This window comes from Lycorma delicatula, chromosome 7 (genome assembly GCF_047948215.1).
Source record: "Lycorma delicatula isolate Av1 chromosome 7, ASM4794821v1, whole genome shotgun sequence".
Taxonomy (NCBI): domain Eukaryota; kingdom Metazoa; phylum Arthropoda; class Insecta; order Hemiptera; family Fulgoridae; genus Lycorma; species Lycorma delicatula.
This window is the reverse complement of record NC_134461.1, coordinates 88,389,755-88,409,641: the sequence shown is the minus strand read 5'-3', so window position 1 is coordinate 88,409,641 and position 19,887 is coordinate 88,389,755. Positions and strand designations below refer to the sequence as shown.

Genomic DNA, 19,887 nt, shown 5'->3' with positions numbered 1-19,887 from the left:
AGGAAATTAATTTGGGATGTGAAGTTTAAAAAACCAGTCTTAAAAAATAATTCCAAATTAAAACAATTCATTCTCCAAATAATTACTACAATTTTATCGTTTTATTTTATTATTAAAAATACTTTTTTTTACAGAAATACACCAACAACTAAATAAAAAATGGTACTTACGTATTAACACCACCGCAGCTACAACTTTATTTAAAAACAAAGTAGTCAATCGGATTTTGGTGGAAAATGAACAGTCTCTTTATTAATTTAATAATGGTAATTTATATTTATTTATTTTGTAAATATAATTTAACCAAACTTAACCTACGCTCGCTAACCTTGACTAATTAACACCGTAATTTTTTGAGTATTTATTTAATAAATTCAGTAATTATTGCTATTATTTATTATTTAAATAATCAAAACATTCCTGTTAATTAGTCAAGGTTAGCGAGCAAAGCGAGCATAGGTTAAGTTTGGTTATACATTTATAAAATAAATAAATATAAATAACCATACCATTTATTCAAATTAATAAAGAGACTGTTTTGAATCTATGTTAAACTCTATATCGGCCCATTTTCCACCGAAATCCGATTGACTACTTTGTTTTTAAATAAAGCTGTAGCTGCGATGGCGTTAATACGTAAGTACCTAAAAAATTAATACTGCAGCTACAATTAATTATATTAACACATAATTTTAAAAATAGTAAATAACCAGTGGTAAAGTTATTTACTATTTAAAAATAGTAAATAGTAAAGCTCTGGTAACACTTTTTTGATTTTTTTATAAAACAGATCATTAAAGGTGCTGGTCTTATTAAAATTCACATTACAAATGTTTTACTTAAGCTCGTATTAACCTGCTATAGCAAATTAAATATTTTCATTTCATGTAAGTTTTATAATATATTAAAATTGGGGTACATTCTACAAATAAACCCATTCAGATATTTTATTTGTTTGTTCAGAAAGCTATAAGACCTGAATTAATTTTTTTGTTTGATCAAGTGAAAGATTAAGTAAAAATTCACTAATCGTGTAAAAATTAACTTCTTTAATAAATATTTTTAAAAAAAACGTATGTTAGATTAATGATTTTGCAAGAGTAACTGATATAATCTTAAATGCAACAATAAATAAAAGTAATACAAAATTTATAAACTCTGAAGCAAAGAAATAAAAAAAGATCAAATAAATACTCTTCATTTTAAAACAGTTAAAACATTACACATCACAAAAAACAGTAAATGAACAGAAGAAATATAGACTAGACAACATTAGCACATGAAAATAGTATAAGTCATTAGATCACACATTGCATAAAAGCTCACTATTGCCATTCAAAAGATATTTTTTGGTATGATTAAAAAAAATCCACATTCAAAATGATGAAAGATATAAATAAAATAACAATGTGATAACATGATAGAAAAACGCAATTCCTCGACAGGAATTAAAAGGACCCAACATGGGTAATGAAAATAAAGAACATTAGTTAATTTAAGTTGCAAAGTTGTAACACATTAAAGTAGAACAATAATAAATAAAAAGACTAATAAATTAAGTTAAACATAATTTTTTTTTTAATTATATGTGAATATTAAATAATAGTTTTACATGTGAAGGGAACTGTTCTAGTTTTATTTGCCATAAATGAATAACAAACACATTTACTTACTGTTATTCTGATGATAAAAGCTGATGAACTTTATACCTAACTGACTGCACCAACAGATCAACTTTACCAAATCTGTATAAAATATTCTTTCTGAACCAATAATAATTGCTAAATGTTTAGGAATCTTTTGAAAAAATTTAGTATTATCAAAACCATAAGTATGAGTGTTTTTGGAAGATAATATTATTTCATAATATAACACTTGAGTTCTTCTTAAAAATTCACAATAAATTGAATATAGAAATAAATACAAACTGTAAAATCCATGTATCACATTAAGTAATAAAAATGCAGGGAAAGAAAGAGCACTTCTCCACTTAAAATCCATAGCTTTAGTTACACGTGAGCACCGGTATACACACCTATAGACTTTTATCAACAAAATACTGTCCTAACCAAGATGAAACTATACAACACAAAAAAGAACGTTTTAAGAGAACTTTTATTCAGTAATAACATCATAGCACAGCACAAAAAAGGTTTGTTTTCAAATAGTGACTAAAACAACTTTATCAGATTATATTTAACCATCCCCCTTGTAATAAACTACAGCCATCCAACACAGCACTCTTCAACTCGTAGCCAATCGTACGCGCACACCCTTTTCCTTACTCGATGGTCAGCTGATATAACAATAGTCAGCTGACTTGAAAGCTAACGTAAAGCGCAAAGCAGTATGTGTTTTATTTTAGAATGCAGAATAATATGCTCAAATTACTTGAAAAATATTTACCTATAATAAAAGATGAAATGGTTTACATAAAATTGTAAATTTTAATAGAAGTCACGATTATATGATATTCTAATATGGTATAGCACAATAATAATGTGAACAGATTTATAAATTGCAAAGAAAAGCATACATTAGGGAAAAATACTGGGAATTTTAAGCCATTCAAATTATAGAATTTATTGCTTAGTTATTAAAAAAATATATAAAAAAGTATACCGTTGATAAATAATAAAAACAACAGATATTGAATTACAAAATAAATATTTAAAAACAATAAATACTTTTTAATTAGTGATTTTAATTTTATAAAGAAAAACACAATTATAAATAAATATTTAAGAAATAAATAAAATGCAGTGTAAAGAAAAATTAAAACAGTTGGTCAATAAGCAAAATCAATCTTTCCGGTTCTCGTATAGTTACGTTTCGTGGTGTTGCGTATTGAATTGTAAGTATTTCTTAATGTTACTTGTCTGAAATTCGATATATTATTAACGGTCTTACAAGTAACTGAAATGTAAAATTTCCTTATTTAATGCATATTAACCATTTAAGTGAGTATTGTATTAGTGTGTGTAAATGTAGGATCCTAACCTATCGAGTTTGAACTCGTGCTTCGTTTTCGTTTTGGTGCATAATTTAAAAATAATTAATGGTACCTGAGTTATATATATTTTATAATGAAGTATAGTTATTGAAAATTGTAGTTTATTTTGTATCGCTAATGGAGTAGATATTTTACCATTGTACGATTACTTTTTTTCAATTTAGTCCAATTATGTCGTTTTTATTTCTGAAGAAATTACATTTAATTTACTTTCATCTGTAAAATACCCGCTAGACTTTTTAAAATTATATTAGTGATTTAATCTTAATCGTAAGTAATATAATAAACGTGAAATTAAAGAAATATAATGTTAAGTGAGTTAATAAATTCCTTGGATTTAGGTTACTTTTGAGATGTTTACTGTTATTATTAACAGACTAAAAAATTGTGGTTCATTACAGTTCAATCTGTAGTGTGTTTATTTTCAATATAACTGGAAAACCACTGAGCTTATTAGTCTTATTATTGTTATGAAAACTTTTCAGTCTGTTCTAAGAATAAGTAAAAATCAGATGTTTTTAGGATGGAAGTACTAAATGGGATAGAAATGAAGCTGTACTAATGTTAAAAATAAACACAGTCTCTTTCTCAGCTATATAAAATTCTGTTAGAACATATATCGGTGTGAAATTTTTATGGTACTTACGTATTAACGCCACCGCAGCTACAGCTTTATCAAAAAACAAAGTAGACAATCTGATTTCGGTGGAAAATGAACAGTCTCTTTATTAATTTTAATAAATGGTTATTTATATTTATTTATTTTATAAATATAATTTAACCAAACTTAACCTACGCTTGCTTCACTCGCTAACCTTGATTAATTAGCACCGTAATTTTTTGAGTATTTATTTAATAAATTCAGTAATTATTGCAATTATTTATTATTTAAATAATTTAAACACTCCTGTTAATTAGTCAAGGTTAGAGAGTGTAGGTTAAGTCTGGTTAAATTATATTAATAAATATAAATAACCATTTATTAAAATTAATAAAGAGACTGTTTTGAATCTACGTTAAACTCTATATCGGCCCATTTTCCACCGAAATCCGATTGACTACTTTGTTTTTAAATAAAGCTGTAGCTGCGGTGGTGTTAATACGTAAGTACCTTCTTTTTTTTTAATTATGTTTAGAAACTGTATCTAATATTAGTTTACAAGAATTGACGGGGTCATTTACTTAATTATGTCCTTAATTCTGTATTATAGATATATTTATGGATTCTACTCGTTATTAAAATGATGATATCCCATCATTAAAATTGTACTATAGATGTGGTTGGCTAAACTGTAATAATCCAAACAAGTTTGTCAGTAAAAGACATACCCTTAACAAAATAAAGCATTTATAGTAGTGGCAAAAATAACAATACGCATTTTTCTTAACAGTTCTGCAATTTACTTGCTAGTGGGGAATTCCATTGTTAAAACAGGCAAACTTTTCCATCATAACCTTGATCTAATAATTCTAGAAACTAGTAAAATTGTCTTGTTTACAAAAAATAGTATTTTATCCATATTTTTGCTGTTAGAATTTTTTTAGAACAGATTTTTTTTACAGGTTAAAATTTTGAAGATGCATCTCGAAGTTAGAGGACAGAGTGCTCATACTATTGAGTGTGATGGATGTGAAACCATTGCTGATATTAAGGTATTAATTATTTCTAATATCAGTTAAAATTGAGATTAATTTATTTTGTTTCTATTTATATTATCTCTCATGTTAGCAAATAGTCATTTTTTTTTTAAATTATTTTGATGTATTAAAAATATTTGTTCGTCATTATTTAGCATATTTTAATTTATTTATACTGTAATGTAATATAATTTATTATACCGGTTTAATGGACCTGAGTAAAAATGTATAACATATTTTGTTATCCGCACTCTTTTGTGAGCATCATTAATGATTCTTGGAATTTATTGATGTCCCCAATCTTGCGTAGTGCATGTGTACTTATTATAGCCTGTCAATGACGTCAGGGAATTCTTCTCATTCATTATAATAATATTGTCTTTTTATTCAATGAAAGATAGACATTAACAATAGCATTGACCTTTGATCTCTATTTAATGTATGTATGTGTTTACAGTTTTGTTTGTGCATGTGCAATAGCATTTTTCATAACGAATACAATATTATGTAGTACTTTATTCATTATATAGACGTGATGGAGTTTAAACATGGGTGTTTAGAAAATGATTGCGCAACCGCTAAAAACATAAATAGCTAATCTAATTAGATTAGCTATTTATGTTTTTAGCGGTTAGATAGCTAACCGTTTTTAGCGATTAGATAGCTAATCTAATTAGATTAGCTATCTGTGATGCAAATTCTTTTATAATTTTAGAAAAGGCGTTTAAAAAAAATTTAATCACACATTATTACAAAAATGGAGACAAACCAAACAAAGATGTTTATTTATTTATTTTTAAACCGTAAAAGAAATTGCATTTTCAACATCTTAAAATCGCACATAACAATGGACGCTGTAAAATTTAATTTCTATTTGAATGTACATATAAAAAAAGTTGGGGCAACCACATTGATTGCAAAGACATTGCTTTTAAAATTAAAAATACACCTGTATGTAATTGTAATGATTTAGATCAAGTTATAGATGAAGCGTTTGAAAAACTATTAGCTGAAGAATCTGAATTTCAAGGCAAAGACAGCGGTTGGTCTTTAATCAGTATTGATGGTTTAATGTTGTTGTATAAATAAATTTGAACCGTTACATGGTTGTTCATATATAGATTTACCCAATAAAATAAAGAAAGGGTGTGATTAATGTTAACAATAAAGACAATTTTATAAATGGGCAATTTTATCAAAAAATGTAACCAGTAATAATCCGCAATGTAAAAGATATTAAAAAATTTGAATCTGCCAACAATGTTTCTGTAAATGTATACACTGACAGATTTTGATGAAGTTAGACCTTTAAAACTTTGCGTAATTGAAAAACCAAACCATTTTGATTTATTATTTTTAAAGAATAATGATATTTCACACTATTGCTATATAAACGATTTTTCACGACTGGTTAGATCTCCATTAACGAAACACAGATCCAAACTAGATGTACACAAATGCTGTTTTGCATTCTGTTATAAAAATAGAAATAGTGAAGATAGAATCAAAGCTCATTTAAAACTATGTATTTACAATGAACTGGCACGTATAAAAACACTAAAACCGGGTGAAAATATAATGAAATTTAAAAGGTATGAAAATCAATTTCCAATGCCTGTTGTAGCATACGCCGATTTTAAATGCATATTGAATTCGATGCCATCATCCAACATATACAAAATAATATAGTTATGCAACCCATGTGTACGAACTGATGAGTTACTGTTTGTATTTCGTTTGTCATGAATCTGTTTTCGATAAAATAAAACAAGTCCGCCCGCAAAAACCTGTACTTAGAGGCGAAAAAGTGGCTGAAAATTTCATAAATGCTCTATCCTCTCTCGCGAATCAAGTTGCAGATAAAATGATACAAATTGCAATGACGCCTCTTTCTGTCGATGAACAAAGAAAATTCGACAATGCTAAGCGATGTGAAATGTGTCATGAGAGATTCGGTTTGGATTGCAAAAATGTTCGCAATCATTGTAACTATACTGTGTACGCGTACTGCAGCAATTGCTGCAGTTTACGCAGACAAGCACAAAATACAATACCACGATTCATTCACAATTTAACTGGTTATGACTCTCATTTCATTATAAGACAGCTGGATTACGATAGAGGGGATATAAACATCCTACCTAAAACCAGTGAAAATTATACAATGTTTACGAAACGGATGTCTGATGTTTTAGGCAAAAAATTAGTAGACGCTTTTCAATTTATGGCCTCTAGGTTTTAAAAATTAGCGTCCAATTTACCAAAACAATCTTTTAATTATGTCAAACAACACTTTACGATAGACAATTTACCAATGGTCACGAAAAAGGGCGTGTACTCTTACGAATACACTGACTTACCGTCTAAAGAAAAATTTTATAGCTTCCTCACCGATTCGCATATTATCAACGACAAATGTAATCACGCAAAAACAGTTTGGGATCATTTTAAATGTAAAACATTGGGCCAATACAGCGATGTATATTTAAAGTGTGATGTCGTTGGCTGATGTTTTTGAGAATTTCAGGTCGTTATGCCTGCAAGAATACTGCCTTGATGCCGCGCATTATATTTCTGCACCCGTTTTAGCTTTCGACGCCATGCTACATAAAACAAATATCAAATTGGAACTGTTCACAAGTGTCAGCATGTGCGTGTTTATCGAATTGAACATCAGATGCGTCTTTTCAACTTGCGTGCAAAAACACGCCTTAGCAAACAATAAATATCTGGAAAACTATAACCCCAACGCCCTCAGTAAATATATAGCTTTCGTTGACACCTATAACTTGTACGAATTTAGTATGAGTCAGCCTTTACCATACGGCAACTTTAAATGGGAGAATAAAGAGCATTTTAATCGAATTTTAGATTCTGTTATGAATCATCCTCATGATGTGGATACAGGCTATATATTCAAAGTCAACGTAACGTATCTGATACATTTGCATAACAGTCATAACGATTTGGCATTTTTACCCATTTCAAAAGTGCTGCCCTGTTCAAATTGCAGAAAATTATTGACCACTCTTGATGGTAAAACAAACTACGACTGCCACTATGTAGTGCTCAAGCAGGCTATAGCGAACGGATTAATTGTAAAACAAGTGCACAATATATTGTCCTTCGATCAGAAAGCGTGTCTCAAGAGCTATATAGATTTGAATACCGATAACTGCAAGAAAGCCACAAATGAGTTCAAAAAAGACTTTTGCAAACTGATGAACAATTCTGTGTTTGGTAAAAGTATGGAAACCGTAAGAAATTACATGAATTTTAAACTGTTTGTCGACAAAATCAGAATGCAAAATTTAATCGCAAAATCCACCTTTATAGACGGGATAATATTCAAAGAGTCTTTAGTTGGCGTAAAAATGGCCAAAGATACACTGTATTTAAATAAATCGATTTACGTGGGCTTTACAATATTGGATCACAGTAAAACTGTAATGTATGATTTTCATTAACAATGTTATGAAGCCAAAATACGGGGATAAAATCAATTTATGTTACATGGATACGGATAGTTTCATCTGCGACATTGAAACTGATGATTTTTACGTCGACATGGGCAGTGATGATCTGTTTCAACATTTTGGTATGTCAGATTATCTGAAAGACCATCCAAATCATTCCATGAAAAATAAAAAAGTACTAGGCAAATTTAAAGACGAAGTAAACGGTAATCAAATCATTGAATTTATCAGATTGAGATCGAAAATGTACACCTTTAAAACAACAAAAGATATTGTGCAATAAAGTATTAGGTTGACAATTATAAAGCATGTTTTGATGATTCAGATTTGGAAACTTACAAGACTATAACACTTTTTAGAACAAATAAACACTGTAGTTACAAATAAATTGGTGCTGTTAAACTATGACGACAAAAGGGTGGCCATAGATGATGTAAATACACTGGCTTGGGGACATTACAATATACAGTTAGAATTGAGACATTTATACAAAAAAAGTAAAAACTAGCATACATCCATTTTATTAGCCTGTTCAATTTTGTTAATTTAGTTTCCTTACAAATACAACTAGATATTTTTTTTTTTTTTTAACCACGGCTCAATTACATGATTGATTTCTAAATCTACATTTCATAAAAACGAATACATTACATCTCTAAAATATATACAACTTAATATGGAACGACAATACTGCATGTAAACTCTACATCATGATAATTATTATGTCCATTTGACAGTTTTTCAAACCCTTATATGTTACATAAACTTCTTTAGAATTATAAATTTCATTCAAATCTGATAGTGTAAGATCATTAAATGTTTCCGGTAAAAATATTTTTTAGAAACCAATTGATGGAATAATTGAATCACCATTTTTGTCTTTGTAAACTCCACTTTTTCAATTCTATATCGCCTATTGTGCACCATTTCACTAATATTTCTAATATTATTACAATAATTTAAACTATTCAATTTATCAAAGATATTAGACATTTTTATGATTCTATAAAAAATGTAAAAATATTTAAAATCAACATTTTATTGTTGTTAAAAATGATCATTACTGACGCTTGCAAAAAAAGTGCGAAATATGTAAATTTTTCTCTAGAATAAAGTGGGCGTGGTTTAAGTCACGTGATCAAAATGCTGCTGTCTGATTGGCTGCTATGCTCAAAGGAATATATTATAACTACTGTTATCCAAGTATAACTGATTCCTGCCAAATAAAAAGAAAGTAAAATAAACTAATAATGGAAGGAATCCAGAAGAGGACTAAAAGGAATCCCTTTTTCTAAGGCTAATAGATTCATTTAACAATCAATCGTTCTTTGTAATACTGTCCAACGACAAGCTTGCAATAGATGTACAGACCAGAGTAGGAATTCATGGGGAAATGTAAGGACTCTTGATCTCACAATTCATCTTTGTCTGGTTCTACAGGTCAAGAGGATAGGAGTATTAATACTCCAGGAAGTATGAGTTAAGATCAGTTTTTGAAGGGGTGAATATAGATGTATTGCTGGTTATGTCCAGTGCAATTGTAAGTGTTACGCCGTTTGCGTAAAGTCGTTTTTTCCAATGAATTCAAGGTTATGGTCGAGTCTTGTAGTTTACTGGCTTGGTAATTTTTATTTTTGAATTTTTTATAAGGCTTATCTGCGTGTATTTTTAAAATAGGTTGTTTGGGTTTGTTTTCGATATCATTTCTCTCAGGCTCCAGCTTGACTGACTGTTGCATCATCATATTGGTGTTAGCTTATTTCTATCACGCATTATTTCATTGCTGTTTAGTCTTAATGTATATATTAGGCTTAGTGTTTTTTATTCTCAACCAATTTCAATATTGTCATAGTTCCTAGAAGTCTATTTCTCTTTGTCGGCCCTGATGTCATTTCTTCAACTTGTGTATTCAGAATTATTTTTTATCATGTGATTCTTTAGTGGTCTGCTTGCTTGTAAATCATTTTTGTTATGTCTTCATTCTCGAATTCCACACATTTTCTCTGATCGTTCTCATACTAACACTAAGACACTACTCTTGTTGCCAACGCACACTTTCTCTCTCTCTAGCTGTGGTTTCCCTCTCTTTTCGTTCACGCCATCTTTTCGTCAGAGTAGATCAGACCTTCATCATGTCGAGTCACCTATGACTTTTCGCTCTCCAACTTTGTGCTAATATCTTCATCGCATACACGTTGCGGTATTTCTCTGTCTAAATTATCTCTAGTTCTACCCATCAGTGGTTCGTTATTTCACCGATCTCTATGTTTTGTTTTTGCCTCGTTTCTTTGTCAAGTTTAATCTTCAAATTCTGTATATTACGTCTATGCTGAAAGTGCTTCAATTACTACATACTGCCAATTCTATCGACGCCGAATCTTCTCTATCTGCTGAATCTCTTCAAACTCGTTGCTACATTTTTGAGATGCCACGTCCTGCTCAACCTCTAAACCACGTTTTACCCCCCGTATTCATGATACACCACTGCGGACTATGCCCAGGATTGCTGTATGTATTCATTTACCTTCATTCACGAGTTCGTCTCTTGCTAATATTTGTGTGCTACAGGCAAGTTCAATTTTCATTATTTATTACATTAAACAATTATTTTATAATTAAAATTTGTGGAACATTCAGTTCACCTTATGCCTTTCAAGTTTCAATTTCATTTTCAAGTTTAGTTTAAAAAACCATTTATTCACTTAAGTGCATTCATGATAGTTGAGTTACCTACTTTACGTGCTTTATTATTGCAATTTGTTGTTATGGCAATTAACTCCATAATTTAATCTTGTAACTTGTTGATTGCCGAGATTAATTTTTTCTACGCATGAACTGTATTCATAATACTTCTCTTAAATTAACCTAAAGCAAATTACTCCTGTTTGTTAAAGCAAATTAGTCCAGTTATGTTTTAGGACTTCTTTCTAATTTTATATTTTCAAGAAAGCTTACTAGTAAAGGAACTCTATTTATATGTTTATTTATTTTAATTTGATTATCGTAATTAACTCTTTTTGAACTAATATTATTGTGGCCTTTTTTTTACATTAAACTAGAATTACATGTTTGAAGTATTTAATGCTAAGTTTGTTGTTCATAAATCAGGAAAGGCCAGTGCCAATTAAGATTTACTGTAATTTATTTTTCTAAGTTAATGACATTTGTTCATTGCTAATTTTTCAATATTACAGCATTTTGTCAGTAATGCAATAGTTTTCCAGTTTTACTATGTTTATTGATGTTTTGTTTTTCTAAGTATATAATTAATTGTAAATCTCATTTTAATGTTATTATTACTGATATGCTGATTTCAGTTGATATTTCTTATGTGAAATTAATTTATGTTTATTTCATGATTTCTTTTATTTTTTAAAGTTATGCTTTAACATAAGTTCAGTTGTTTTAGATAATTAAAGTCCAATTTCTTTTGGCAAATACGAGCTGTGTGTTTTTTTGTTAACGTTACCCAACAGTAAGAAGGCATTAATCTGTCATGGTAGTTTCTGCTATGATGTCAGAAGCATTCCAGGTGGACAGTGTGAGAATGCAGGATACTGTTGGTGAGTTACCATAGACAGTTTGTGAAAGGAGTAAAGTAACTCATTTATAAATTGCTACGGTAGTTTTATTTGTGACCAGGAAAAGTATTTGCAGTAAAAGAACTGATAACTTGTACTATCTGGTGTCCTAGTTGTTTAAAGTGTAAATGATATCAATCATTATGTCTTTTTTCAATTGAACTGAATTCTGGTTTTTAAAATTTTTTTATCTGTAAATAAATCGTGACCTTACTTTAAATTCTATTTTGTATATAAAATCATTGTTTATTATTATTGTGGTCCTGACTACTATTACTATTTGTTTGTCACTCATTATTATTACTGATTTGTCTTATTTTGTTTTACTATGTTTTTAAACCAATAAATTGTAATTATATAAACATTTTCAATTGTTAATCTTTCAATATTTTAAATGAGTCACGAACACACAATACTTTTGTAATTACCTCTTGAATAGCATTATTTTAAACATTCCTATTATATATATTTTTTAGAATAGTTTTATATTCTGTGATTTAAAGTAGCACTTTCATTTATTTAGAAATATTAAAATAGGATCTTTCCTTTAAATTACAGCTTTTGGCTGTTCTGGCTGTAATTTCATATTTTTGTATAATTCTCTCTGAACTGTTTGAATTATACCTACCATCTGTCCATTGCATTACCATAAACCATTGCATTTACTGTTATACCGTGTAACATTGGAGCTCTTAACTATTATCTTAGAACTTTTTTTGTCACAAATGTAATCATTATTAATACTTAACTGGCAATTTACATTTTAATTTTAGATCATGCCCACTATTTTTCAGCTTTGAGAATACCCCTCCTGTAGCTCATAATTTTATTTGATATTGTAATCATGTTGCTGAGTTTGCAATGAATAATAATAGCAATAATGGTTTGATGACCCACTTAAGCTCTATATTGCTTAAAATACATCTGCTAAATTGTTTTGTACTTGCTGAATAAGAAAATCTTTGTATGATAGAGGATTTTCGGTTCTATCAGTTACCTGCCTGCTATGAATTTTTCCATTCCAACAGATTCAAACTGTAGTTAGATCTTAGATGCCGCCACTGAAACGCTATTTTGAAATAAGAAAATAAATAAAATGATAAATATAATCTAACCAAACTTAACCTGTGCTTGCTAGTCAAGGTTAGCGAGCGTAGGTTAAGTTTGGTTAGATTATAATTATAATAAGTTCATGTGGTGGCAAGGTCATGAAAAATACACATTTGACACTATAGTTGAGGTGATTGACACTTGGCCACCTCTAAAAAAACCTGTGACTAGTAGACTAGTGGGCGGTTTAATTAAAACATTGGTTTAAACAATGTGCATGGTGGGCAGATAACCGATAAGTAACTAATTTTCTAAAAACCATTGATGTATGCTAGTATTTTTTACTACTTTCAATTTTGATAGATAAATTTAAATGGAATGTAAGATATTGTGTATAGCTATAATGTAATTACATTCCATATTTTAGTTAGTTAATTATAATTTAACTGCTAAATTGACCTCTAGATTTTCAATTTTGTGCAAATGACCTGAACATTTGGTGAAGTATTATTTATAAGTAATGTATCAGTAAAACTTGCCAAATTAATAAAAAAAATGACTGCTTCGTGTTCATTTGTCACTCATTGCATAAATTGCTCAAGCCACAAAAGCAACACCTGCGGATGGGGTGGGGAGATTTATTGTTCATTTTTTCCTACATTATTTGTTTTGTTATATGTTACCATTCAGCTTATTTTAAACAAGTTCAAATTACTCAAAATTGTTAATTTTGCTTTACTGTTGAAGTTATTTATGTTGAATGGAGTAGTGGAGATTCTTAACAATTTAATATATAGTTGCATGTTCAAATAATATTTGTGATAAAATTAATGTTATCAGTGTTGTGAAAACATGAATAAAACATCTGATGAAAGTATGTTTATACCATAACATTTAAAGGTATCTTTCAGTTCAGTTGGTTCTAAATGGTTTTATTTTAAATAAGAATGAATTAATTAATCGGTAAATCCCATTTACATCCAAAATACTGGCAGTGGTAGATGATATAATGTTTAAAAATTACATAATATGATTTATTTGACAAATGTGATAGTGGGCTGTATAAGTAGTCTTATATGCACAAGATAGTTAGTACAGTATCATATTTATACATCCTTTTATAAAAGTATAATACATAAAAATGTTCAACACTTAAGCATGAATTTGGATGTACGCAGAGTTTTATAAATCTTTATTGATTTAGGGTAAAAGTAATTGTCATTTTAATTTCTTTTACAGGTGTTAAATTTAATTGTCCTAAAATTCATAATTAGAATTTTCCAAAATTACTCTTGTTTTCTGTTAATTAATTACTGAACTTGAACTGTCACTCAAAAGAGGTTATAACTTTTTTATTAGTAAAATATACAAGAAACTTAAACATCTACAAAAACACTAAGTTGTGCAAATTTGAGATTTTTATCACCGGCCCTATATCTGAGTTATTTGAAGCCAAAATTTGAATTATTAAAAAAAATTAGTTTTCAAAAATTTATAAAAATTTAGGGGTAAGTATATCACGATTAATATTATTTATGATAAAACTACTTACATATACCTACATATAAAAAAATAATTCAAGCTGTGTGTGCCATCCATGCCTCTTGAAAAAATAAAAGTGAAATTCACAGTTTTTCATGTTCAACTTTATTGGTAATTTTCTCAAAGAAAGAAGAGGGGGATAGGTGAATAAACCACCGGACCAATCTTTTACCTTGAGAAAATATGAATAAATTGCTTTTTGTTTCATCCTTCCAGGACCAGTAGTTTTTTAGTTATGATTTTTTTCTGTAAACCCCTGCAATCACAAAAATAGGTGTGTGCACCATAACAAAAATGGCGCCACAGGTAAAGTGCTTAAATAAAACATTTTTAAAAATAGTTTTAAGGTCCTGAAACAGTAGGAAACAAGTAAGTTTCAATTTTTTTTTTTTTTTTTTTTTTTTTAATTTGTCAAGCAACTACCCTTGGTTCACTTCAAATGGATTGATCCTTAAATTAATAATTGAATCTATTTTTGAAAATACTTCCATTTATTGAATAAACAAAATTATTAATTATGATACTAGATCTGTCCAGCAATCGTTATACAATAGCGTCTCTGTAGCAATTCTAGATCTTGTTTTTAGTGCTTAAGAATCTTTATTGTTTTTATAGGATACTAAAGTATCCTTTACAGGATTACATAAAGTTCTTAATTAAATTTATAGTATCCTCCAACTTCAGTCATACTAGCAATACATGTTATAATCTTAAAGTTAAGTCTATTGATTTGATTGAATGATGATGTGATTTAATTTATTATTTAATGATTAATATCTATGTCACTGAATGTATAGGCATTTATTTTTATATTTACAGCAAAGGGTATCAGTTTTGGAAAATATACCTTGTGATTTATTAAGTCTGTACAATTGTGGAAAACCATTAACTGAAGATTTGCAAGTTTGTTCTTTGGCCAATTTTAGCATTGATGTTACTGTACCATTGCTTGGAGGTAATTTAAATGTATTTGTATAATTTATTACTGTAACACGTGAAGTGTATAATGATATACTAAGATTTATTTTTAACATAATTATTAAACTATTTCTGATATATTAAATGAAAAATGTTATCTCTAAAGTAAAGACCATTTCATTGTAAAAAATTTATTCTGCAAACTTTATAATTGCCACATGAATTAAGACATTTATCGTAGTGATACACCAGCTTCAATATACCCTCGTCGTATTATTCTGCTGACAGTCCATTTAGCCACTGATAAACAGCATTTTTAAGTTTGTCACCTGTGAATTGCTTACCACCCAAAAATTCTTTCAATTTCCCAAATAAATGGTAATCAGAAGGAGCTAAGTCTGGTTCTCAGTAAATCATATGTTGGACGTGCATTATTGTGTAGCAGGACGATGCCTTCAGTCAGCCGCCCACATCGCTGATTTTGAATGGTGTGCTGTAACTTACATCAAGTTTCACAGTAGTCTTCTGCATTTATAGTTGTTCCACGTGACATGAAATCAATCATGCCAAACCGATCCCAAAAGACTGTGGCCATTAGTTGGCATCCAAATGGCTGTGGCTTCCTTTGCTGGTCTGGCTGGAGGATGATGCCATTCACTTGACTGCCGTTTTCTCTCTCGTGTTTTAATACAAAATCCATGTTTCATTGCCAGTAACAGTTGAATTAAGGAACTCTTCACCTTTTTCTGTGTAATGCATCAGAAATTCCAAAGCAGATCCCAATCGGATTTTTTTGTGAGTTTCCATTAAGACGTGCACAAATCTTTCTGAAGCCTAAATGGTCACAATGTGACCAATAACAGCTCTTGAAACATCAGGAAAAACCAGGGCCAGGTTGGAAATCATTGAGTGCCAATCTTTTCTGATTTCATCATCAGTGCATTTCAACAAGTCCTTGGTGATTATTGAGGGCCTCCCCGAATGTTCTTCATCATGCCCAAAAATTCTGTTATTTCTAAACCTTTCACATCATTTTCAGGTGTTTCATTCATTATGATCACAGTACACAGCAACCAACTGCCGACGAATTTCAGCTAGCTTAACGTTTTGATGGTTTAAAAAAAGTATGATACCACATATTTCACAGTCAGCAGCAACATTGAGTTTCCTATTCATTTTATAATGTAAATACAACGCGATAACTTACAGACAACAATGCAATGTTTATATTACTAGCGTGGACATGAACAACACAGGTATGCCAACCTTAAGTAGAGAAATTTCCCAGCAATCTTTACTTTAGAGATGTCCTCGTATTATTAAATTAATCAAGTAATTTGAAACTTAATACAGTAAAATCTTTGATATCCAGTATTTATGATAACAGTATCCAGTATTATGGAATGTTCTGATCAGTAGTACATTTTTATAGAGTACTGTATCTTTTATCTGTACAATAAAAATGAAAAAATACCGTACATTAATTTCTGTAGACGTAGAAAAAATAGTAGACAACAAATGTGTATTAATTCTAGACAACTGCACTGCTCACCCAAGTGAACTTTGACTCCTATCGGGTAATATTTTCATGGTTTAATTTTCTCCAAATGTGACAGCAGCCTTCCAGCCAATGGACCAAGGTGTTATACAGAATATGAAATGCGCTTTTTTCAAAAGCTTGTTTACCATGTTGAAGCAGTTAAAGAATTCTTAAAAACCTTCAGCATATATAGCTGTTACCTGAAATGCAGTAAAACAAAGCACATAGCTTGCTCGGAGAAACTTGTCCATAAATTTAATCAAAGATTCTTTAAAGGAAAGTGAAGCCAATGTTGTGCAAGAAATTGTGTCAACCTTTAAAAAACTTCTTGCTTCAAAGTTTATGAGTAACCTCACTCAAGATTACATAACAATGGATTGGTGTCAATGCAGAAGCTGAATTGCCATAGAAGATAAGGGATGAAGATTGATACATGCTGCTCTACAGGAACCAAAAAGTGACAGCGATTCCTCATAGAAAGATGAAATTGCAGAAGAGAAGATTAATTGTCCAGTACTGCAGATGCTTCTATTTAAATTTTGCTGAGCATCAGCTTTGCTACTCTGAACAAGATATTTTGCATCTCCTTTATTAATCTTTTCTGCAAAAGTGATGGTCACTAAAAAGACAAACCAAAACTCACAATTTTTTTTATAATATGGAAGTTCAAAAATATAGATGTAACTTTACATATGAATTTTGTGTAACATGTTTGTTTTTTTTGTTCATATTTTTTATGTGTATTCAGTAAGTGACGTTTTGATTTAACATACCATATATATTACTGTACAATTTTTAATTAAAATACTGAACCATAGTTTTTAATGTTTTATGAATATTGAGTGAATTTTACAACCATGCAATGTTCTACTTTTTTCTGAATAGATTGTAATTTTACATTACCTTTATTGTATTTAATTATATTTATACTACAGTAGTTTATACTGTAGTCCTACTATATAGCTAAATTTCAATCGCAATTAAATGACAACTATTTAATCTTCAAATATGTATTGCAGTACAGTTTGCATTAATTTTACGCTGCATTTCAGGCAACCCATATAAACATAAATGTTAATAGTGTTCATATTACGGTAGCTTGTTACATAAATTTCTATTATCCAGAAATACCAATAACTGGCAAAACCCATCCCTCAGTTGTGCTAGATATCTAAGCATTTACTATAACATTAAACAGAATATAATAGGTTAATGTTAGGAGCCATAATGTCACCATTTTTTATTAAGTCCTTAGGTCCAGGCCATCATTCTGTAATGAACAAATGGATGTGACCTTTGGCAAGATGTATAAACCACAGCTCTAGGATTAATAGAAAGCAAATTGTGGAAATTGTACAATTTAACAACTGTGCAGGTACTTGTTAATTATTGTGAAAACAATAATTATTTAGAATCACATTCAGTCTGATATTAATCAAAATGCATTTTCCTGGTTTTTTTTTATCTTGAGGTGTGCATTTTTCTTAAAAATTATAGTTTTCATTAAATATTTACCAGTTACTTTTGGCGTGGATAACAGTAATAGTATTAACTAGCTTTTTTTATTTATAAATTTCCTCTGGAACCACATGATTGAAAACTATTTCATATAGTTAGTAAAAGTGTAATAAAATGTTAATGAGAAATTTCAAATTTAAAACTGTAATGGTTTAGGAGAAAAGTATACATATGAAAAGTTGATCATTTTAACATTAATAAGATACACATTTCCTAGTCTACTTAATTGGATTTTGTTGTATACCTTATGGCTATATATTTATAAAAAGTTAAAGAAAATCACAAATTGATATTTCTTTAAAAAAAGCTTTTTTCTAACATTATGATTATATTGCAGGTAAAGTACATGGTTCTTTGGCTCGGGCTGGGAAAGTAAAAGGACAGACACCTAAGGTAATTTAATTGTTTTATTGATATTATTTACATTTTTTTTTAATAAAAAGTAGATTTAGTCAAGAATAAAATGCGATTTTAATCTATGATAAATAATAATTAGGATAAATAATTGTCAGGGTTATGACTTTTATAAAGTAAATGAATTTATGTGAAATTATAAACAAATAACTGAATATCTATTTAAAAATTAAAAGTTTAATTTTTAAATAGATGTAGGAGAGAACAGGGATAATAGTAAATATAAATAATAGTGTCCCTGAGGGTGTTGATCACCCAGTAAATATATACGTTACTTTCTTTTAACAACAGTGATTTATAATAATTGTCATGTATGCTATCTGCTTCGGTTTATTACTGACTGTAACCTTAGTACTTAATGACAACTTGTTTTTCAACCAACAACTATTTTAAAATATCTAATATTGAAGAATTCAAAACCAATCTTACTTCATCTTTGAAAACTTTCAGTAATTGAATTCTAGAATTAATTCATATCTCCGACTAAAGGTGTAATCTTAGACAATGTACAAAAAGTATGTTTTACTTTATTATTTATTTTACCTTTATATATATTGAGAAAACTTAGTAACAAAATATAACCATACATTTATCACAAATAATAAAAATAAGTCAAAAAATTCTATTTTTTTTTCCTTTTTTTTATTACAATTAGAAATCAAGTATTTGGAAATTATATTAAAGGCTCCAGCATCAATGAGTGTTCATAAATAATTTAATTGAAAAACATATTTCACCAATTGAATTCTAGAATTAATAGAAATTTATACTTAAAACCATAGGTAAAAAAAGTCATCATTATTTATTCATATTAATAATGTTAATAAAAAATTTTATGGTTAATCTTTATCATGTATGTACCAATTAAAAGTTAATATGTTTTAGGTTGAAAAAGTAGAAAAAAAGAAAAAGAAGACAGGTCGTGCCAAGCGTCGCATCCAATACAACAGAAGATTTGTAAATGTTGTTCAAACCTTTGGACGTAAACGTGGACCCAATGCCAATTCATAAATTATAATTTTTTATGCTATTATGTTTTGACATTCACGTTTTAAAATAAAATTGTAAACTTATTAAAAATTGTCTTTTTTAATTGTGATTCTTTTTCATGAAAACCTGTTAAATATATTTTTTTTAGTTAAAAATACATTCTTAAGAAGTATGGCCTGGACCAGTTTGATATTTACTAAACAATAC

General features: G+C 28.9%; 2 protein-coding genes across 4 annotated transcripts in view; one reads left to right on the top strand and one right to left on the bottom strand.

Annotated features, from left to right (window-relative positions):
• The window catches only part of Tango14 (transport and golgi organization 14), a 35,349-nt gene extending 33,069 nt beyond the window's left edge, over positions 1-2,280 (bottom strand). For all 3 annotated transcript variants that reach the window (XR_012757203.1, XR_012757202.1, XM_075371697.1), the window contains exon 1: positions 1,674-2,280. Coding sequence is in view for 1 of the 3 variants with exons in the window: in XM_075371697.1 (XP_075227812.1) it covers positions 1,674-2,001 (328 nt within the window). In the remaining 2 variants the exon portion in view is untranslated. The remainder of the gene's footprint in view (positions 1-1,673) is intronic.
• Positions 2,281-2,721: 441 nt separating this feature from the next.
• Positions 2,722-19,770, top strand: RpS30 (ribosomal protein S30). Its single transcript, XM_075371112.1, has 5 exons — positions 2,722-2,854; positions 4,577-4,666; positions 15,120-15,255; positions 18,614-18,669; positions 19,576-19,770. The coding sequence occupies exons 2-5, from the start codon at positions 4,592-4,594 to the stop codon at positions 19,699-19,701; spliced, it is 393 nt and encodes a 130-aa protein (XP_075227227.1). The 5' UTR covers positions 2,722-2,854; positions 4,577-4,591; the 3' UTR covers positions 19,702-19,770.
• Positions 19,771-19,887: the final 117 nt, after the last annotated feature.